At 44.3% G+C, this 23,245-nt stretch overlaps 2 protein-coding genes across 4 annotated transcripts in view; one reads left to right on the top strand and one right to left on the bottom strand.

Moving 5' to 3' along the window:
* The window catches only part of RBM25 (RNA binding motif protein 25), a 34,362-nt gene extending 22,839 nt beyond the window's left edge, over nucleotides 1-11,523 (bottom strand). Inside the window, exons 1-3 of one of the 2 annotated variants that reach the window (XM_080397611.1) lie at nucleotides 11,327-11,523; nucleotides 4,042-4,162; nucleotides 227-276 (exon numbers count right to left, since the gene is read on the bottom strand). In XM_080397611.1, the coding sequence (XP_080253737.1) occupies nucleotides 227-276; nucleotides 4,042-4,147 (156 nt within the window). In that variant the 5' untranslated portion in view covers nucleotides 4,148-4,162; nucleotides 11,327-11,523. The remainder of the gene's footprint in view (nucleotides 1-226; nucleotides 277-4,041; nucleotides 4,163-11,326) is intronic. The other variant, XM_080397612.1, reaches the window with a different exon arrangement.
* Nucleotides 11,524-12,439: 916 nt separating this feature from the next.
* Nucleotides 12,440-23,245, top strand: part of ZFYVE1 (zinc finger FYVE-type containing 1) — a 32,546-nt gene continuing 21,740 nt past the window's right edge. The window contains exons 1-2 of one of the 2 annotated variants that reach the window (XM_080397614.1): nucleotides 12,440-17,586; nucleotides 18,639-19,511. In XM_080397614.1, the coding sequence (XP_080253740.1) occupies nucleotides 19,014-19,511 (498 nt within the window). In that variant the 5' untranslated portion in view covers nucleotides 12,440-17,586; nucleotides 18,639-19,013. Of the gene's footprint in view, nucleotides 17,587-17,750; nucleotides 18,016-18,638; nucleotides 19,512-23,245 lie in introns of those variants that run through there. The other variant, XM_080397613.1, reaches the window with a different exon arrangement.

Raw genomic sequence — 23,245 nt, 5'->3', positions numbered from 1 at the left:
CTTGGAAGAACAGTAATTGCTCCACCTTTGCAGCTAGCTGCTCCAGACATTACTTTAAACTTTGTCTAGGCCAGAAATCCATATAGTATTTGCATCTAAAGTGAAGCATTTCCTTTCATAGTATGAGTTCTGATGGAATAGAGCAAAACAAAAATACTGTTGACATGTACTAAGTTTTACTTCCCATTTTATTGTGATAGCATCTTATTCCCACTGTAATACTTACAGTTGGAGCAGGAGCCATAATGCCCATTGGTACAGGAATCATTGGGGTCCCTGAGAAATACAAGACATTGATTAGTCTACCCTGTTAAGATTACTGATGAATACTAATGAACCGACTGCAAATCTGAATTCCAAACCAGACTGCAACTTCAGTCAAGTAAGAATTTCACAGTACTGATCACCAGTAATTCCTAAAGCATTCAAACATAGCCTGAGTACACTAACACACCACGTGCACCCTCGTCACTTTTTATCATATTACCATTTCAACTTTGTTCATCACAAACAAATCTATTTTCAAATCACATTCAAGCCACAGTACTGTTCTAGAACACAGCTGTGTGATGAACAGGGCAGCGAATTCCATAAACAGAGAGCAAAAGCAGCTGAAGTCCTACAGATGATAATCTCGTTCCTGACTTGTTCAATTCTCATAGTACAATTGATTGTACATACAGCTTAGGGATGAGGTCCTATAGAGCGCACCACCAGGCTTCGTGCTACTATTTATGGAACAGCTTAATAAAGGCAGCGTAGAAAACCTCAATCCATAAGCTCCCTACCTGCTACATACTTGAATTAGTAGTCTCTAAAACTTAATTTAAAACAATGTTTAGTCAGGTAAAACCATACAGTACCCTCTTTCTCACTATCAAATTCATTGGCCACTAAGTAATATCATGGGGGCCAATACTTGATTGTAATAAAGGCTGTTTATCATTCCATGCCAGCTGCTATAGGAGGTTAAAGTTATTAAGCGAACAGTTTTCAAAACTACTTGCTTGACAGTAAAGACATGGAGACTCAACAATGAAGTCAATCTAATGTTGTTCAGAGAATACCCTCTAGGGATCTCAGACCTCTCTCTTTTCATTCTACAAAAAACTGTCTTTCACTCAATCCTTCCCTTCTGCATCCCTCCTACTGCTACATTCATAAAATCCTAACCAAACCTCTGCAACCTACTGTTCCTAGACTTGTTGCCCGACTTTCTCCAGTGCTTAGTCCTGAAATAACACTCCTCCACAGACATCTTCTCTAGCTTTCTCCTTATCCACTCTGGTTTTGCTTTGATTCCAAGATTTATTCTCTCCATTATTCAATCCTCTTCCTCCTATTATTTAGGAAATATTAAAGTCGTATTTCCTCCTATCGCTCCAAACTGCTCAGAGAATCAAAAAGTATATTGTTCTCCCATGCTCTCAGTTTTAATGCACCATGGCATTTCATAGACTGGAGGAACTACTCCAAGACAAAGACTCTGGTTGTGTTGCTCTGTAACTAATATAACCGTAATTATCATTATGTTGAACTTGGATTTTAAAGTTACAACTGAGTAAAGATACTTCTATATCACTGCCAGTTCTCTGAAACTATCAGCCCAATGCTCAGCAGAAGCCAAAAATAGCGACTGAAATTTTGGGCATCATCAGTAAACACAGTGATGATCAAGACCACAGGCATCATTTAGCTGCTATAAAAAAAACTGGTGCAACTATACCTTTGACTACTGCCTACAGACCTGGTCTGCAACCCAAGAAAAACATGCAGCCTTAGAGAAAAGCAACTACATGACTTAGTGTTGAAGCAGCTGCTTTACTAGGAAACACTCTACACAGACTCTTCAGGCACAGAGGTCTGCAAGGCATGGAACATGACAGGCGTACAAAAACCACAAAATGCAACGCAGACTCCCACATCAGAGCTGGCACAGGAGGGGGACACTAAGCAGGCAATGAGTTTAAAGACAGACATAAGAAAGTACCACTTTACACAGTGGTTAATGAACTTCTCCAACTTGGTGCAAGAGGCAACAATGGAGATGGATAGCATCAGCAGGTTCAAAAAATATCAAAACATTCATGAATGACAGGTCCAGAAAAAGATAAAAAGGAAAAGTGAAAGATCATACTGTAACATCCCTAACACTACAGCTGTATGAGGGAACAGGCTCAGAAGAGCAGGCAGGGGTGCATGTCCACCCTAAATACCATCTTGTATTCCCAATGCCCAGACAATGCATCAGGCTATATGGACTGCTGATCTGACCCACTACAGCATTTCTTACACACAAATCATAATTTTTTACATCTTAACAGTATCCAACAATCTTTAGAGATGACAAGAGCCATCAGAATCACCTCCTTAACAAATCTTCCACATTCAGAGATGGAAATGCTAGAACTTCTTATTTTTAACAGCCATATTTTTAAGCAAAGTAAAACACTTTTCCCAACTTCATTCTTACACAAGCAAAGTGCTCTAACTGAAAATTCAAAAAATTATAGGCTGAGTAAGATAACTAGAACACAAAATCTTGACCAAAGAGCTAGCTAAACATGTAATATTGTAAGCCATTAAAACTGTGATCTTAAGTATGGAATAGCTTCAGTGTAGACTTTCATAAAGTCACTGTGGCATTTTGTGCCTTTTCAACTCTATTGACACACTTGTGCTAAAAGAAATGAGAGACCCATATCCTCTACATGTCAAAACATGTTATCTGCACAGGTAAGCAAATCAAGTTTCTAGCATGGAGAGAAAAATTTAATTCTCACCTCATACCAGGCTCTTCCACTCTACATACTGTTTGGATTACTAATACGGAAACAAGACTATTTATATAAATCAAACTTAACAAGAGAACAAAACGTGTGTCACAAATGTTAAGAACCACATGTTCAGAGCAAAAACTTCTATCAGACATTTCAAAATACCCTTCAGGAATTTATTTTTAAAAAATATTTGGTACTTTTCACAGTGGTATATATAAACCGAAGCTAGTAAACATAAGAGGTATAGTTTTAAAATTTAACTGGAAAATTTTGACAGCAGAATGCTACTTAATCAAGAACTCCACCTTTAGCAGAAAACAAGAAACACCTCATGAATCTCAGGGAAAAAAGTTCACAAAAACTTATGCAAGTAAGGATTAGCTTGATGAATGGATGTGCACAAGCCATTCCTGAGTTCAGCCACCTGGTTTTTGAATGCCTTTATTGTCTATAAAACACTTGTACACAACAAAACTTAAGACCCTACAGACGGGAGTTATTTTCTGCAGCCCTCATGATGAATTTTAAAGGAGTAATTCTCTGATGTATTCCTCTCTGTCACTCAGTCTGCAGTCTCCTGGCTCCAGTTGCTGTCATCTATACTGGCAATGTTCAGAAAGAAGGTGGTTCCAGATCAATGAATTAAAGTCTCAATGCAAAAACCAGAGGCTGATCTTACAGAAGAACAAAGAAAAAAAGGTGGGATTATTTTTGGGAAGATTAGAAGGAATGAGGAAAATAACAGTAAGTTTGCAAGATGTGTGGAGGAAAGTATGTAAGAAGCAGAACAGCAGTGGCACTTTATAAAAAAAGTGGAGAAAAACAACGCAACAAGTTGGACCTCTGAAAGTTACACCTGTATATTCATGCCACAGATACTGTGTACCCAAGTGTTTCCAAAGGCTATTACAATGGCTTATTCGAAAATAATTGAAAATCAGTCTGCTGTTCAAAACTGTGGCTCTTAAAACACCTAACGTTAACAAAAATCACCACCTAGCTTCAGTCTTGAAAAAAGTCCAAGGAAGTCCAGAATTGTTTCTAATGGTTTGATTTCTGGCCAGAAGTAAGCAGCTTTTAGTAGACCAAAAGGAGCTTGTTCACATGGCATGATCTGTGGGTACCCTAGAAACTTAATTGCAATGTACACGAAGCACTTAATAAAATACATTAAGAGCCAGTAACTTCTGGAAATAATACAATTCAGAATAATAAAAGGAAATTTATTTCTACAACACTTCCATATACTAACATAACTTACCAGGAGGTACAGGTGGAGGAAAGCCAGGAAATTGTGGAGGTGGGATCCCAGGGGGAAGTGTTGGGATTCCCATAGGAGGGCGATTCAAATGAGGTGGAAAAGACATTCTTCCAGTCACAATCTGCCAAAAAGAGAGGAAAGGAAACTTGTACCTCAGTTCTCAAACACGAATTACAAAAGCAATGCAAGTGTTAAGTATCCATAATGATTTTAAAACTTTATATGGCTGTTCAGCTACAAAGTAAAACTTGTTTCTAACAATCTTTTCCCAGCTATTCATTATGTTACAAATGTAGTGAAGTCTTTTTTCACAATGAAAAGCCACACTTCCAGGAAAGCGTCTCAGAATGAAGTGAAAACCAAAACTTTATCTGACTTCTCATACCAATGGTTTATAAGGAGTGTGAATTAAACAGCATTTAACCATTTGTACAGTTTCTTTGAAACAAAGCTAACTCTACAATACCTGAACAGACGTAATCTTGTAATACATTTCACTACTGCAAGTAGCTCTCCTGTACAAGAAGTGACTGCACACAATACGACTGTGGAACAAGAAGAGAGGAAGAACCAGGACACTCCGATGCTCAGCACCAACAGGAATTGTATTTTAAGACTACATTGGGGAGATCCCCAAATTCCATCACAGAAACAGTTAAAAGCTTGGAAAAGGCTTTTCTGATCTATTTTTAACCTCCTGGTCCACACATCTTCTACAGCTCAAGTTAGACAATAGCCCATGAGCTGAGAGTCAATACACTACCATGGCGAGTAAAGATTATTTTATCATTTGCTATTCAGATGGTTATTATTACGTGCACATGACTGACCCTGTAACAGACACGACTCAATAATAAAAAACTCAAGATTACTCTTAACACAACTAACAAGGCATGTATTCTTGCTGCCAATATTATCTCTGCAACCTTACATGGTCAAGTTGTCAAAAAAGGTTGGTCCTCAGTTCTAAAAATACCAAAATAGTTCACAAATATTACTGCTGAGGAACTTCAAACACACTGGATTGTGTGGATACAAATGACAAAGACACCACATCACAAGTGACAAGAGTCCAGTTAGTTGTCTGCACAAACATTTGCATTTCTCAACGGACTGTACAGACTGTTCTACAGCCAACAGTACCCTATCTTCACTGCAACTGTTTTTTCAAGCAGGCAACCACAAGTCAAAACCAAAACAGGCGGCCTTGACAAAAAGTTTTACGGTAAGCAAAGTTCTGATACATACAACAGACCTGTAGATTATAAGATGCTTTCTCCAGCTTCCTGACACTGAACACACAAGAAACAGGAAACAAGATCTGCTGGAGACAGATGTGCCTTCCACACACGTAACAAGAGCAAGCAGTCAGTGACAGTCTTAAATACTGGAAGAGCTAATACCAATACTCTACCATAACAGTAGATACATTTGAAAGAGCTTAAAAATTATAATAAGAGAATCATATATAAAAACTTTATTCCCACAGAGGGAAGAAACAACTATGAGAGATAAATGTACATAGTGGACTGGAGAGGATGAAAGGGAAACCCAAATGTATTTGATAATATCTTTGAACATCAGAACTTATTTATTCTGGTATAAGAACACATATAAGACCCTATAGCATAATTCACTCAAAGACATGTTTACAACTACATCGATTACAAGACGTTTGTGATGATGGCATTCATTAATTGGCCCCAAAGGACATTCATCAACAGCTCACCAGGAGAAAAGATAAACACTCCTGTGACACAAGGTCTAAGATTGTAGAAGAAACAAGAAAGCAAACACAAGCCTTCCTCCAACAGTTCAATAAAGATTATTTCATCCAATATAATAAACGTGAAACCTCTTTCCCTCCCCAACTTAGAATCCATGTGCCTAGGAACACACTTCCTTTCTGTCATTCTTGACTTTTTCAAACTGGATGGGCAAAGAGCAGCAAAGGTGTACTGTCAAAACATTTTATTTGGAAGAACATTGTTTATGGTCTCTTCAGACTACGTGTACATCAGCCAATGTTCCTCTAGAATCTGAAACTTGCATAGTATGGAAGGGAAGAAAACTCCCTTGTCCGCATGGTATCACTATTTGCAACTTTTTCACCAAAAAAACCCTCCAGCCAGCAGTCCCAGGAAAGGCAGAAAAATCAAGATCCTTAAGGCTCTCAGTCCTTATATTACAAGGTGACAGACAACTGGACAAAATTCTAAGCTGTTTTGGGGCACAATGGTACAGCAATAAGCTACTGGGTCTGAGATGGTTCTAAATATGCTATAATAGTGTCACACCACCTGAGGTCCACAAGACATTAAGGAGTAGTCTGTTAAACAAGAAAGAACAATTGGGGAAGTAATTTTCCAGGCTGCCTGTAGGTGCAGTCCTTTCTCTCACTCTTAACAAGCACTTCATCAGACACACCATTTTGGAGAAGCTAAAAAAAACCAAACACAAACACCCCAAAACACACAAACAAAAAACCACACACAAAAAAACCCCTAGGGACTAAGGTGAAACTGTTCTTTATGCACACAGTCAAATATAGGGTTTTGTTTGGGGTTTGGGTTTTTTTAATTTATTTAAAAATTAAAGATTTAGTAGTCAACAAGGTAATTGTTACTGCATAAAAGGAACAAGGCAGTTTGTAAGAACAGATCCAACTCTGTCTTTCCATCTTCTAGTCAGATGATGTGAAACACACCATTATCTGTAGGGCTTCACCAACCCATTTTGCCTGAAGTTCTTATTTTTTTCCACATTTGTACATTATTTTCAAAGCACCTAGAATTATTTCTTGCACAAATCAATGGTAGCACCTCTGCCATCTGTGACACTGAAGATCAACAGTAGAATTAAAAAAAGCCTTGGTCTCTCTTGCTACTATATGCAACTAGCAATGTGAAACTGGCAAGAGAACAGTTTAATTCTGTTTGTTATGAAAACTGTGAGGATCAACAGATACCAACACTGAAACTGCTCACTGGAGAAGTAAGAGATTTGGACAAGAGAGGAAGATGCATCCAGCTCCTTGCAGCAGCCAAGATGCTACAATGAAGGGAACTGCTTAGCACATTTTTCCTGTCAGCAGCTAGAGAACACAAGAAACATACATACTCTTCCAACAGTCAGAGGGGCCTCTGACATCAAATTTATAAGCAACTACACACCAAGGGTTAGGTATTGAAAGCTGCTAAGCTGGGTCTAGGTGGAATATATTTGTAGAAATCCCAAGACCAGTATCTTGAACTTCTCTGCAGACTGCCCTACTACTCTGCCAATGCAGGTCAGTGATCAGTGTCTGATACATTTACTGTGATTTTAGTATCATATATGGTGATCTTCAAATTTCCCTGATATATTCAAAAGTTTCAGTAAGGAACTAAACAGTCCTGAGATATTTTTAAAACCTCAGTTGACTTATGAAAGTATTACCTCAAGTGAAATTGGATGTAAGCAGCATTCTTGATAGCTGCATTTTAACTAGCAGCTCTTTAAACAAGAAATTAATTTGTATGAGTGTTACAGTGGTCATGAAGATACAGGGGTAAGAAAAGCAGTGAGCACCTGGCCTGACATCATTCGAAATACTGAAATAATGACATCTTCAGCCCCCAAAATGATGGATTTGTGTCAAAGCATAGTCAATTTAGGCTACATCCATGCCAGCAAGCAGGGCAGTACAACAGAGGCAGGTCTGTTAAAATAGATGGAGCTGAGACCCCGATGTCCACACTACACATTTTGGGGAGGTCCACCCCACTGAAACGAACACCCATTTGCAGGTAAGAGTGCATTTTTCAATACATTTTCATGCAAAAGGAATCCAGTTCATCCACTGCAATAGTGCAAACCAATGTGAAAGAAAAGTTTCCCAAGTAAGGATGACTGGGAGACTTCCTTCAAAAGCACACTCCTGATCCAAGTTAGCACAGCAATGTAGGTGCACATTTCATTAGCCTTAAGCATTTTTTTAAGTGCAGATTAATTATGTCATGGGTGGCAACATCTAAGTTTACCCTAAGCAGATCCAGCTCAAATCCAGCCTGAGCTATTAACCAAAGCAAGTGCTACAAAACCCACAGCTATAATATTCCAGGTTCAACTTTGGCCTAGAAGGAGTTCAGTTGCTTTCACACACTGCTTTTCTGAGTTAATAAGTCCTGGCAGAACCAAGCACCAGACAGAACCAGCTGCACCAAGCTCCTGAAACTTGGCCTGAGTACAGGAATATGGCTCTAAGGTCTGGTGAAATCCACTGAGACTTGTTAATTCAGATTTGGTGATATCCCTGCTGGGACAGGGCTCTGTCCAGCAGCAACATGCTAGAGCTGACATACAACTAAACAAGTGCACAGGGCTGGCCTAAAGGCATGCTGGGCTCAAGTGTCTGAGATCACACAGAAGTCAGAATTACTATGAAACAAGGGTCACCGTCATTCAGACATTACTGCCCCACACTCCTTTATCATCTCCGACTCCCAGAAGTCCCAACAACAGGAGACTGACTGGTCTGGCTGGACTGTTAATGTAATTTTTTTTTAACCACTTAAATCATAGTATTCTTTAAGCCCTTCTTTTATTGACTCAATTTTTTTTAATAAAGAGGTGAAGAGATAGGTCATAAACAGAATGTAAGTTTAATAAAAATCACTGGTAACTAGTGTATTTTAAACTGGCAATTATATTACCTACTCAGGGCACTATCATAATTCTAGCAGTGCCGCAGGATTAATCTCCTTAGTACCTCTGTGTTTACACATTGTAACTTTTATTTAAAAACCTACAAAACATTTTAACCATTTTCAAAACAGCGAAGTCCCCCAGGAAACAAACAGTTACAATACTTACTGTTGAACTATTTATACTAAACAAAGTTAATTTTAATTGTAAAAATCCTTAAGTCTTAATGCATTAACAAACTTATACCAGTTTTAAATATGCGTACATGTAGTGTCGTAACAGCAGTGACAGTATGGCTGATCTAGCTTGATTTCATTTTGTCTGATTTTAACTTCTCTTCAACATTTTCCCAATACAATCCTTCTGGACCACAAAAAAATCTGTACACTTAGTCTGGAGTAAGTTGCGCAAAATAGCTGTACAAGCTAGTCTCTCAAATAAAGGAGCAGTAAACACAAAACTTATTTGGAATAAATGAACTACAATCCAGCTTTGATTAAAATCTTAACATTTAGATTATTACAAGAGTATGTGACAAAATCCACACCTATGGTAAGTGTGTAATACTATGTTACTTAGTAACATCCTGGTTAAAGAGACATTATGCCAAGACACTTGATTGTATGTCCATGTTGTTATGTTTGATGAAATGTCCCTATAGAAAAGCTTTCACACATAAAAATATTTTTAAAGAATTAGAGTGACTCCTATTAGGAATTGTACAATGTTTTGGCATTTGATTCTAATGTCAATACCTAGGCAGCAACAAAGCGCTAATAATATTTTCATCTAATTTATGACAAAGTATTTTATACATATTATGTCATATGATGTGTGCAGCTAAGCAACAGAAGCATTTTCAGAAGCGACTGGAGAAAACATATGCATTAAACCAACCTATTAAAGTCAGTACTATCTATGTGGCTTTTACATAAGGCTCTACATGATGTATGATTTTTAAGCTGTTCAGTTATAAAAATAAATAACCTCCTCATTTGTCACTCATTGGAGATCTGTTTATATTATTGCTTCCAACAAAAAAAATAAGAAGTCCCCAAAAGAAAAGTATTTTATTTCAAGCCAACTGATACCCTCAGTGAAAATGTTCACTTTCTCAGAAAGCCCCATGTTTTTTTCAACACTATCTGCAAGCAAACCAAGGCATCAATATCAAATACAACCAACATGCGGAGAGATAAAACAGATTACAGATTTTTTAACTGTATTTATTTCTGAACAAACAAAACTAGCATTTGCTCTAGCCTGTTTTTCAGAGGTGATCTATAAAGTGTTCACTGACTGCCTGGGAGTAGTTGCATCCCAAATTATTATTACGAAACAACTCCACAAGCAACACCCTTAATCAAAGTAAAGCCTCAATCTGAAAGCCTTTTAACTAGGGCTACATTAGGCATGTCACCAGAACTTTAAAGTATTTGATTTAGCTCCTAATTCTGTGCTTCTGCACCTATATAAAACACTAGTCAGTCAAATAAGTGACTCTCCACTCTAACTTTGCTATTCACCTTTTCCAGCATTAAAGCATTTATGGGCACTTGAAAAACAGAAGCAGAGAAAGGCGAGGCACTATGTACAATACCACTCTTTTACAGGGAAAGTAAGAAACTGACCTGTTCTTCCTTCAAATTTGTTCTGGACCATCTTTCATAAATGCTGATGCAACACCTGAAGTAATGCTTTCCTGCCCCACAAAAAATTACTAAAACTCCACGTGCATGCGTTTTCATCTGAATAGACTGAGAACTATACAACTTTAAGATGTTACATCCTGTAAGCCCATGTAAGACCTACTACACACACACACACAAAAGTTAGATGTGTTTGGGATGTACCCCGTATTTAAACAAAACCCCCTTTTTTCCTTCAGGCTAACAATAGTCTTTTTCTATAATGGAAAAAGACATCATAAGAAAAACGTGCCAATATACACATCACAGCTCTACTGATTAATGAATCAGTCCGATTCTTTTATGCACAAGCTGTTAACACGTGTTTCAAGATGACTACTCCCGTCCACGTTACGGACATCAACTTCCCTGCCGCGATAGCGCCGGAAAACGTTTCCTCTCATGACCCGTCTCCCCGGTATCGCAAGCTAAAACCTTACCCACAGTCGGAGCTAAAACCCTACCCACAGCCGGAGGCGGCCCGGTCCAGGCCGGGAAGCAACTTCGGGCGCTGGCAAAGCTCCGCCGCGGGCTCGTCCGCTCCCCGCCGGGGGCGCCGGGCCTCGCCCCAACCGCACGATGGGCTTCCCTGGCCCTCGGCCGGGCCGGCTCCGCGCCGCACCCACGGCAGGCAGAAACGACTCCCACGCCACCTGGGCGGGAGAGGAAGCGAAAGGCTCCCGCCGCCGCCGCCACTCTCCCGCTAGCACCTCCCCGAGGCCGCTCTCCCGTTCCGCCCCGCCGCTAGGCCCACGCCGCTTCCCGTCCGAGGCGTCGGCCGCGGCCTGCCACGGGCCAGGGTGCGGGGGCGCGGCAGAAAGGCCTCGGCCCAGCCCCAGCCGCGCCTCCTCTCAGCAAACACCGCCGCGCTGCCTCCCCCTCTCATCCCGCCGCAGCCCCTCGCTTCTCACCCCTTCGCTGCGGAGCAGGAGCCGCGTCCGGAGCGCCGCCGCGGCCCCTCCGAGCCGCGCGGGCCGGGGATGGCGTGGGAGGACGCCGCTCGGCCGCCTGAGGCCCGGCTGGGAGGCCCCGGGGCGCCACTAGGCCGCGAACACACCGCGCCGAGCCGCCGCCACCGCGCTGCGCGGGGTCATGTGAGCCGCCCCTTCCGTCAGCAGCCCGACGTGCACCGCGCCGCACGACGATAGAGGTGGCAGTGCCAGAGCGCCCTCCCGCTCCGCGCGCAGACAATAACCCGCCCAACCATAGAGCGGCGGCGGCTAGAAGGGCAGAGAGCGAGAGGAGAGGAGGAGAGGCGGCCATGCTGCCGCCACCTGTGCTGGGGGCGGGCGGCCGGGCGGCGCCTCCACGCAGCCCGGGGCTTCGCCATCTTGAGGTTAAAACCGTTGCTCGGGGCTCCTGGCGGCAACGGCGCGGGCGGCTGAGGGCCCTAGACAGCCTCCCGGTGTGGGCTAGCACCGGCCCCTCTCCTGGCCGCTGCTGAGTGCCCCTCAGCACTTCCCGCGGGGGCTATTAGTAAGGGGTAAACACCTGTTTTAGCTTAGTTTATCAAATTTTAAGGGCCTGAAGAGCAGTGTTACTGTCAGTAGATGTAAAGATAGAGAGGCATAGAATGGCTTGTGTTGGAAGGAACCCTTAAAGGTCACCTGATCCAACCCCCCTACTGCAGCAGCGACGTCTTCAACTACATCAGGTTTCTCAGAGCTGTGTACAACCTGATCTTTAATCTTCCCAGGGATGGAGCATCTGCCACCTCTCTGGGCAACTTGTTCCAGTGTTTCACAGCCCTCATTGTAAAAAGATTCCTTTCTCATACCTAGTCTGAATCGACCCTCCTTTAGTTCAAAACCATTACCCCCGTCCTATTGCAACAGGTCCTGCTAAAAAAGTTTGACCCCATCTTAGAGCCCCCCTTTATGTACTGGAAGGCAGCAATAAGGTCTCCCTGGAGCCTTCTCCAGGTTGAACAACCCCAACTCAGCCTTTCATCACAGGGTCCTCCGATCATTTCCTCTGGACCCACTCCAACAAGTCCATGTCTTTCCTGTGCTGAGGACCCTAGAACTCACCTGAGATGAGGAGAGAACCTGAGGATGCAGGTGGGGTCTCACCAGCACAGGGTAGAGGGGCACAACCACCTCCCTCAACCTGCTGGCCATGCTTCTTTTGATGCAGCCCAGGATATGGTTGGCTTTCTTGGAAGGCTGTATCTTTGCTGAAAAAACTAAGGATTTACAGACTTTTCTGGTTTAACCCCAGCCAGCAACTAAGCACTGCACGCAAGCTCATTCACGCCCCCCACATTGGGATGGAAGAGACAATTGGAAGAGTAAAAGTGAGAAAACTTGTGGGTTGAGATAAAGACAGTTTGTTAGGTAAAGCAAAAGCCACACACACAAGCAAAGCAAACCAAGGAATTCCTTCAGCACTTATCATCAGCAGGCAGGTGTTCAGCCATCTCCAGGAAAGCCGGGCTCCATCACATGTAATAGATACTTGGGAAGACAAACACCATAACCCTGAACATCTCCCCCTTCCTTCTTCCCCCAGCTTTATGTGCTGAGCGAGACATTCTATGGTATGGAATATCCCTTTGGCAAGTTCAGGTCAGCTGTCCTGGCTGTGGCCCCTACCAATTTCTTGTGCCTCTCCAGCCCTCTGGCTGGCAGGGCCTGAGAAACTGAAAGGTCCTTGACTCAGTATAAACATTACTTAGCAACAGCTAAAAACATGGTACATTATCAATATTATTTTCACACCAAATCTAAAACACAGTACTGCACCAGCTAAGAAGAAAGTTAACTCTATCCCAGCCAAAACCAAAACACAGAGCAAAAAGAACAGACACCAGTATCTTAGGCAGCCATATGCTCAGCTCAAAGATATCACTGTGCTATAAAGCACTTGGGCCTAGCTGTCATCTAAAACTGGTAGTTTCCTTGGCCTACTTCCAGCATTTAGACTACATTAAAAGATAATTTTAAATGTACAATTTCCCTCAACATTACATGCAAGACAGTAATTGCTGTAGTTACCACAATGATGGCAAACAATTGCAAACAGAAAGAAGTGACCGTGAGTGGAAGGAAGGAGGTCTTAAAGATCGTTATGAGGTAGACCACAACACAGGCATATGTGCAAAAAGCTGTTTAAAACATTTTGGATTAGATGGGGGGGAGGGGAATCTAACTAACTCTATATTATATTTTCCACTGTTTATATACACCATTTAAGGAGAAGTGCTCAAAAGCCAAGAGTCTAATGGCAAACAATCCCCTGCACCTGTAATGGCAAGGGAAACATTCAAAGCAGGCACTATTGACTTCTTCAGTACAAAGCAGGTTAAATCTATCTGACTGATGTCACACATGCTACGGAACAGTCAACAACTGAGCTGGAACTAAGGTGCTGTTCATCACTTTGCTTTACAAGATGATGTGCAAGGGTAAATATTATAGCAGTAGCAGATTTAGGAAATACTTCCAGATTGAATGCAATTCCCTCCCCCACCACAAACAGCATTTTTACATTCTATGATTTAGAATTAATTAACTCGTTTCATGCAGCCTGCATATCTCCCTTCAACTAATACAAATTTAGTAACTGCAGTACTGATTGCTGTTAATATTTCAAATAATTTATAAACATACCTAGGTAAACAAAAATGGTACTCATTTTGCAGCTTGCAGAAAAACCAAGGAAAAGACAAAGGGCACAAAAAGAATCTTCCGAGTTTCCTGTTTCTATGCTGTTGTCTCAAATTGAAACTGTTACCTGCTTGAAAAAGAAATGTTAAATACAAACTCACTTGCACTTCTGTAACAAGCTTCTATTTACAGGAAACATGTGCAAAGGCTTTCTTAACTCAGACATTCATGTATTTTGTTTAGCTAAAGAAATAGATGCTTTTGCATTTACTCTCCTGGTACAAATAATGAAATCTAGCCTCCAGTATTCTTAATCAAGGAAGAATAGCCTCAGAAATATTCAGAAAAAATAGCTACTTCCACATCTTTACTCCTTCTGCTACTGAATTTTAGAATTACCTACCCTAAACCTATCCATGTTATCATTTCACCCTTCAGTTGTGAAGCTGAGATCCTTTTCCAGTTACTGATCACAGTTCATTCAGTTCCTCACTGCGGACTCCAGAGTTTCATGCTCAAGCCAATCAAAAAGAGTGCAGTACAAGGCTTTTAATACTAAGGCCAAAATTAAAAGAGGTGCTTTTTACGTCTGCAGATTGTTTTGCATTTCAAGCGTGAGAAATCATTCCAAACATGCTAGGCAGCAACTCAGGGTACAGGGGTCAGATTGTTTCTGGACTATGCAACATTTTAAGTGTTTCATGGGTGGAACAGAATTCTACTGGACAACTCCAGAATCACTGGGTAAGAAGGATCCACTGCAGCAGTGAAGGAGTACAATATAAAACTGTGACTAATCACTGGGATCCTGGATCCTTACTGCCCATTTTCTCTATCCAGTGTAGGTTTCTCTCTAGCATATGCTATGTTACTCCCATGGAAATCAGTAAAACTTGTTTTCAAGGAGCAGCTGCACTTGATTTTTGACATCTAACAAAACCAAAGTTACGGTTATAGGCAGGGCATTTAAAAGAGAAATTAAATCTACACTTCCTATTCCAGAAGGAATATTGCTGCACTTTTTCCAAGAGAGAGAAGTAGGAAGCAGTGGGCAGTGAAATTTTAGGCTTTATGCAGAAAGTAATAACTAGCACAACTTTGTACTTTTTGTAGTATTTTAAATAAAAGTAGCCTTCAAGTCTACTTTTTTCAACACTATAAAATGATTAATTACATTTTGTCTTTTCTTCCTCATACCCTTTACTCCCTCCCTCTATCACATTACCAGTCTAAATACTGCCACTTAGAGGAGGATCCCTTAGATGCCTAACTCATTGATTTGATTCCTTGGCTCCCCATGATTAGCACTGTGAGATTTAAAAGTTTCTACCTCATATGTATTACATATATACACTATCCACAATTTCTTCACTCTCAAAAAACTTGATTCAGCAAAAGTTTATTCCTATAGATATCATTCCATTTAAGTTAATCTTTTTGATTAATCTTTTCTGCAAAATACTGAGTGAAAATACATTATTGTAACAGTATGAAAGAGAACACGGAAGAGTTACTGTGCCAGCCTTCAGTTACTCATCATCAATGAATTGTGTAGAAGAGAAATAGATAAACCATGTACATGCCTAGTTACACAAGTATATATAGTAGAATCTAGTAGAATAGAAGTACTTCAGCAATACACTTGAATTCTGACAGGGCCTTGGCCACTGCTATTGTTAGGAACTTCACTGGTGCCTCAATTTTCATCGTAACTAGACCTGCTGAATCAGTTTTGTGAAATGATGATACTTCACCTTACAAAAAGTAAACTTGCAATCACTGCTGTCTACATGCATATCCAGTTACGTAATTTGGCTCCCTCTTGGAATTTTTTGTGTACAAACAGACCAAACAACAGGGCACCTTATAGCTGCCTGTCTATGGTAATCAACATGTAGAAGTCCACTGAAGTGAAACAGTGCATCTCCTTCCTCCAGTGAGGTAACTGTTAGCATTTGATCAAGCATCCAGCCAAAACCTCTGGTTACTTTAGATGAGAAATTGCTTGTGCACTGGTGTGGTGGGTTGACCTTGTCTGGATGCCAGGTGCCCACCAAGCCACTCTATCACTCCCCTCCTCAGCAGAAGAGAGGAAGCAGTGGGGAATAAGATGGAAAAAATCCTTGTGGGTCAAGATAAAGGCAGTTTAACAAAGCAATAGCAAAAGTCATGTGTGTGGAAGCAAAGGAAAACAAAAGATGTTATTTTCTACTTCCCATCAGCAGGCGATGTTCAGCCACTTCCCAGGAAGCAGGGCTTCAGTGTGTGTAGCGGGTGCGCCAGAAGACAAACGTCATAAATAACAAATGCCCCCCGCCCCTTCCTCCTCCTTTCTCTTGGCTTTTGCATCTGAGCAGACGTCATATGGTATGGAATATCCCTTGGGTCAGTTTGGGTCAGCTGTCCTGGCTCTGTCCCCTCCCAAGACCCTGCCCACCCCCAGCCTGCTGGTGATGGGGGGATGTTGGAGAGCCAGCCTTGGTGCTGTGCGAGCGCTGCTCAGCAGCAGCCAAACACCGGTGTGTTAGCAGCACCCTTCTGGCTACCAGTACAAGCACAGCACTGGGAGGGCTGCTGGGGGGCTCAGCCAGAGCCAGTACAACTAGCTATGCTACAACAAAAATATTTTTGGATATTACCTAAATTACATACTTTCATATATATGTACAGCCAATGAAAAGTGACATCTTCTCTTGTCACACCCTGCCCTTTCCAGCCAGTGCCATGAGTCAAAAGCTCACCGGAGCCATTGCCAGTCGAGGTTACATCCTCACCGCGGGGCTTCTCAGACTACCTCTGCCTGCGCCCACCGCCCCTTCCCGCCATTTTTTGGCAGGCATGTGCCTCTACTTCAGACCCGCCATCTCTTTCAGCTAAACAAATGGCGGCAGCTCACCCATTCGCTGCAGCTGCTTCCACGAAAAAGAAAAAGGGCAATAACTACAGCACCGGGTGGCACTCCCTGCGGAGGCTGCCTTTGGAGGCGCGTGTGGCAGAAGCGAGCCGGGCGCTCTCCCAGGCGTGCGTCGCCATCCCTTGCCAGGCCCGGAGGCCCGGCCGCTCCCAGCGGGCGGCAGGCGGGAGCTTCCCTGCGAACTTCACCTCAAACACCTGCTGGGGACCAGAGACACCCCCGGCGCAGGGCGGCCCGCAGCCCCGCCCGTCCCCAGGGCCGCCCGGCAGCGGCTGCCCGCGCCACCCAGAGCCCGCCCGCCGCGGGGCAGGGGGCGAACGTACAGCGAAGGGGAACAGCGAGCCAGGGGCGCCGCGCCACCTCCGGGGCCGGGAGCGCCGCCTCAGGGCGCGGCCGCCGGGGCAGCGCTTCCCCCGCTGCGCCCCGTAACGTCCCCGGAGCCGCCACGGCCGCAGCCCCGCCGCGCCCCAGAGGCCACACGTCCCGGTCCCGGTCCCGTCCCCACCGCCCCGGGCCACCCCGGCCCCACCCCTCCCGGCAGGCCCCGCGGCGCGGTGCAGCCCGCCGGCGGCGCCCCGTGAGGCCGGGCCCCCGGACTACATCTCCCGGCGTGCAGCGCCGCCCCGCCCGCCGCCTTCCCGTATCCGCGGTGAGAAAATAACCCTGAAGTTCCCCGCGATCAGCTGATCCCGGCTGACAACGAAGGGAGCGGGCGGAGGGGGCGCGGGTCCTGCCCTGCCCTGCCCTGCCGGGCTCCTCGCCTGCATGGTCGGGGTGCCGGCCGCTGGGGGAGGGGAACCGGGACACTCCGCCGGGCGCAGGGTGGGCGCGGGGGTGGGGGGAGGCGGAGGAAGCCGCGGCCGGGACCCGACTCCTTAGTCACCGGGTGCCGGCGGGAGGAAGGGGAAGAACGGTAGCCGCCGGCTTGTAAACAATAGCCCGGCTCGCGGCGCCCGGTGCCGCACCGCCTTTGTTCCCGGCCCCGTCGCCGCCGCTCGGCGGGAGGAAGCCGGGGCTTCCCCCTTCCTCCCGGCCCGCTGCTCGCAGCAGGACGGCGCCGCGCTGGGCGCAGCCCCAGGTAGGTGCGGGGCGCGGGGGCGCGGCGCCGGCCGGCACCGGCCTTACGTAACTACGGCCGGCTCGCGGGGGGCCCCCGCCCCGCCCCGCCCGGGAGCGGCCGCGCCACAAGTGCCGGGCGCCGCGGGGCAGCGCTGCCGGGGCGGCGGAACCGGCTGGGGTGCCGGGGCTGGCCCGCGGCGGGACCGGCTCTGGGCGGGGGGCGGCCGCGGGCCGGTGCGGGCAGGCCGGGTTGGGGCCCCGCGCCGCCGGGCGGCAGCAGGTCGAGACAAAGGCGGCTCGGTGCGCAGCCGGCCCTCAGCGGGCGCCGGCCTCGGGGGCCCGCGCTGGCAGCCCGGGGCGGGGAGGGGGGAATCCGCCAGCCCGGCCGCGGCAGCCGTCGGTGTCCGGCGTTCCGGGGAGGAGCGCACAAAAAGCGAGCGGATTTCTGTTTATCGGGAGAAGCGCATCAGGAAATTCCCAGCAAATAAATGCTGTGAACTCTGAAGGAGGAGCCTAGCTGGGGAGCGAAAGCGGAGAATTTTCTAGTATTGACAGTGTGTGTGTACATGTGTGTGCGCTCCGAGTCCCTGCTGCTCGTTTTGCCCCTCTTCACCAGCTGTCTCCCTCCGCTCTCTCCTTCAGGGGAACACTTGCCCTGCCCGCCGAAGTACCCAACACTGGGTTTTTTTCTCCTCATTGAAAACATGTTATGCAGTTGAGCAGAGACAGAATGTCTGGCAGCGTTTGGGTATAACAGTCTGTGAAACCAGTCGCATCATTTAAGTTTATTTTGGAGAAAGAAAACTTCAGCTGCAGTCACCAAGACTCTTCCTGAGAGGCACGTCAGTGTATGACGCTTACAGAAACATCTACTGATTATTTAAAATTAAGTACAGACAGCATTCCTGTTGTGTCCCTTTCCCCTGTGGAAATACTAAATTTGCAACTGCCTTTTATACACCTCATTGTTCAAAGCAGAAACAGGAGGGAAAAACACTGCTTTAAAGGAGTCTGAAAATGAGCGCCCACACACAAACTGCAGAGAAAGGACAGAACACGACGCTCCTGTGCCAGGAAAGCTATGTTTGCAGTGGGACAGATGAAGCAATCTTTGAGTGTGATGAGTGCCGGAGCCTACAGTGCCAGCGTTGTGAAGAAGAGCTGCATCAGCCAGAAAGGTTACGGAACCACGAACGGACCCGTATAAGACCCGGTCATGTCCCATACTGTGACTCCTGCAAAGGTGCCAATGGGAACATAATGCACGCCAGTATGACGGGCTCAAGGCAGATAGCAGCAGTGAGGTGCCAGGTGTGCAAAATCAACCTCTGCGTGGAGTGTCAGAAGAGAACGCATGCTGGGGGGAACAGAAGGAAGCACCCTGTCACCGTGTACCATGCTGGCAAAGCCCAGGAGCAGGAAGAGGAGGAGGGAATGGATGAGGAGACCAAGAGAAGGAAGATGACAGAGAAAGTTGTGAGTTTCCTCTTGGTGGATGAAACTGAGGAGATTCAGGTAAGCAGTGCTGTGGTTTGTTTGCATGGGTGAGATCCTTCAGTTTCTATCTTAGTCTAACAGGCTGCTGTGATGCGTGATTAATACTTGAAGTGTAACTTGGCAGCAACCCTAACAAAATGAGGATAGCCAGTTAGAGGCTTGGTAAGCGAAGCTGGTGAAAGAATTGACGCTGTACTGAGACACACACAACTAAGATAAGAGCTGTCTGTGCAGGATGCTGATCATTCCTGAACAAAATTGAACTGAGAGTATTGCAGTAGGTATCCTGCAAATGGGAATGTTGGCAGCCAATCTCCTACTGTATGACTAGGAGTGGGCACTGCACCAAGTCTAATGCAATGCAAGACTACAGCTCCCTGCTACTCTCCTGTAATCAGGAAATTCATCTGATTTTTGGGAATGGGATAAAGTAGAAATAAGCATCCAAAGCGTGCCATCCAAGTCCTACAGACACCGTGGTTAAGCTGTATTGCTTGTCACAAATGTTATTTCTTGTTAGCCTTTTGCTGAAAAAGGAGGAAATTGGCCATCAATTTGGGGTATGCCTGCTGGTAATAATGATAGAAATACTAGTTGACCAGGAACAGCTCCTCAGGAGACATTTTGGAGAGTCTGACATTCAATTTATGCCATTAATGAACTCTTCCGTTGGCCCTTACATTTGGTGTTGGCACTTTACAATGTAAAAATACTTTACAAATGTAAAGATACTTTACAAATGTGAAAACAGCAACGTGTAAAAGTCACAGAGCAGGTTAGTTACACAACGAAAAATTCAGCTTTGTCTTCTGGTTTCCAATTTGCATCTTTCATGTTTAACCTCATTTAGGGAACACTGAAAGAAAATGTGAGGTCACCTGAAGACTCAGTATCTGGTTGCTCTGATTTGACATATCCATACTACCAGTGGTAAAAAGAATTGTGATGATACTCTGGTTGTTGGTCAATTAGCTATTTGTACCCATCACAGTAACAGTCAATGTCTGCCACGCATTGCAAGGAAACGTGACTGAAGTATCTTGTATCTATTCCATACAATAGAAGAGTGTGTGTGTCTATATAGATGCACACTGTAATTATACTATAATATAGAATAGATGCAAGATACTTGGGTTGCATTTTGGTCAGTTTGGGTGTACTGATTGACAAATTCTCATGGCTTTTGAAGAGGCAAGGGAGGAAAGGATATAACAGGCCTTAAGATGCACTGATACAGAAAACGCACAATGCAGGACACCAGTGACTGTAAAGTGAGTGAGTGAGTTTCAGGTGTAGTAGCAGTCTGGAATTTGTGTGTCTTCCCTAAGCACACACACATTTCCTTGTAATGCGTGGCAGATGCAACTGCTACTTTAAGATGCAGGCTTTTCAATGATCTTCATGTAGCCACTAGAGCAAGCTCTGAAATGTCTTAGAACAGCGATGTCCTGGAAGGCTGCTCACAAGCTGTGGCTGTGTGTGGTTGTACTGGTTTAAATTATCTTTATACTCATGCATCTCTAAGCCTTACTGAGATGGACTTCTGGCTGCCTGTTGCAAGCAAGTGCATTGAGATTTAAATGTCATAGGCAGTAAAGCCAACTTCCTTACTGGGACAGCAATGGTCCTTTATCACATCATAGCAGTTTGATCAGAACAGGGTTGGAAAAGCTCTCCAAAGATGATCTTGCTTCACTATCAAGATGTTAAATCAGAGCTCTTTCACCTGGAGTGACCTCTTCCTCATAGCTGAATACTCACATGACATCTTGCAGCCAGTGTCAAAGCAGTTTGAGAGGTTTTCAATTAAAATATTTTCTGGCAGCTGGAACTTAGAGTGCTTGCTATTATAGTGATGTGTCTGCTAGTGAGCATGAGGACCTTTATTTAGAGAGGGCTGCAAGATGACTAGCTAGCTCTGAAGACATCTTCTGTAGCATCTTTTCCTCTTGATAATACTGAACAGCCAGTTTAGCTGTAGGAAAGTGATCCTCAGGTTTTTGTGCTTGCCATTAGCAAGATTATTGCTGATTACCTGGGGAGAAATCCTAAGAATGTTCTTTACTATTTTGGCATTTTGGTTGGTTTAAATAATAACTTGAAATGTGGAGATTCAGAGTTTGATGGTGTGTGATTTCTTAAGCTTCAGCAGACAGGAGAAGGATTAATCAGAATTATGGTGTCCAGCTATCTTTAACCATCTGGTTTTTGACCTTTGGAACTTGAAGATTGTTGCATTAGTTAGGAAATAAGAGAGGAAACTGCCGATTTGCTATCAGTGGTAGACTCTGCCGTAGAAATGTTGAAATGCTAGTCCTACAAAATTAGGAAGAACTAGTTATGCTGCTGATCAAACATGATGGATCAAGGAACTCGCTGATGTATATGTATTTACAAACCTCTGACTGGAAAGTGGTTCAATGACATGGGAACACAAAGAGATTTCTTTTTTGGTTTCCTTTGGAACTTGGAGTTGTTAAGCTCAAGTGGTTACGTTTCATCTCATTGTTCCTGTTGGGTTCTTGGAGGTGGTAGCTCTGAAACTGAAGGACATTTATGGCATGTGAACGATAACTGAGCTAGTTCAAGATCCAGAAGCAATATAGATTAATCCATAAGGAGCTGTGCCTGAGGAAATTAGTTTAGTTGAGAAGTAGAGAATCTTAGCTTGGGCTCAGCACTGCACTGATATGGCTACGATAATTCCGAGATCTGCGTAACTGGTTTTGTGCCATGTTGCACAGATGTACTGGCCTGCTCAAAGCTTTTTGCACTTTGCAGGCATGACCATAAGCTCAGAAAGCTGTGGACTTCTTGTGCTTGTTTCAAACCCACTTAGTTAGGAAAGGTCCCATTTTAAACAACCACTTGTGAAGCAGTTGTTTGTAGAGAACTGATAGTAGCTGAAGTTCAGATCTGTGAAATGCAAGGTTCTCTGTGACGTTGATCATAACAGCGCTATATCTGAGCACCTCAGAAACAGATTGATTATCTCATGTTAAGAAAATGCTGTTAAGGGTTAAATCCAAGTTTGTACCACAAGTCTGCAGAACCAGAGAAAGAGATTGGTACTTGTGGAGTCCAACCCCAGCTGTCTCACCACACAGCGTAATGCTTTGCAACTTGTGTGTTAGTCCCCAGCCTTCTTGACCTACACCACAAAATTGCCTTTCCTTTTTCCAAGGACTTATCGCCCCTCATAAGACCTTATTGATTTCTTCTGTCAGAAAATAAATCTTGTCCATGTTCTGTGAACTGGCATCATCTGCCATTTAGATCCCATTCTAGGTCCTTCTAGGTCCTTTTTCTCAGTTTTATGTAGTATTTTATGTGGTAGTTTTATGCAGCATTATGCAGTTTCTCTTTATACAGTATTAAACTTTTAGCCTTATCTATTACATATCTAAAGCAGAGACTTCAATCAAATTGTTCTTGATAACTGCAGCATCTGTTTGTTAATTGGCTCTGACATAGTCTGTCTTCCTTGCTCATCTCTACTCAATGATAGTGTGGGGATTACTTCCTCAGGCAATTGCTTTGGTCTTGTCGCTGCTCTCGTTAAATCTTCCACATCTCCTTTTTGCTGTGTTAGATTCAAACTGCATGCCGCCTTCTTTTTTGTGTGCAAATCCCCCAGCTGAATCTCCTGTTCTTATCTGTCAAGATGTCAGATTTTCTTTCTTGCCTCTAGCTTGCTGAATTTTCAAGCAGGTATTGTGCTGTCACTAGTGCTGCCCCTTGCTCACAGGAGG

Source organism: Falco punctatus (genome assembly GCF_963210335.1).
Source record: "Falco punctatus genome assembly, chromosome: 7".
Classification (NCBI taxonomy): Eukaryota; Metazoa; Chordata; class Aves; order Falconiformes; family Falconidae; genus Falco; species Falco punctatus.
Note: the sequence above shows the minus strand (reverse complement) of the source record. Positions and strands in the feature narration are given on the sequence as shown.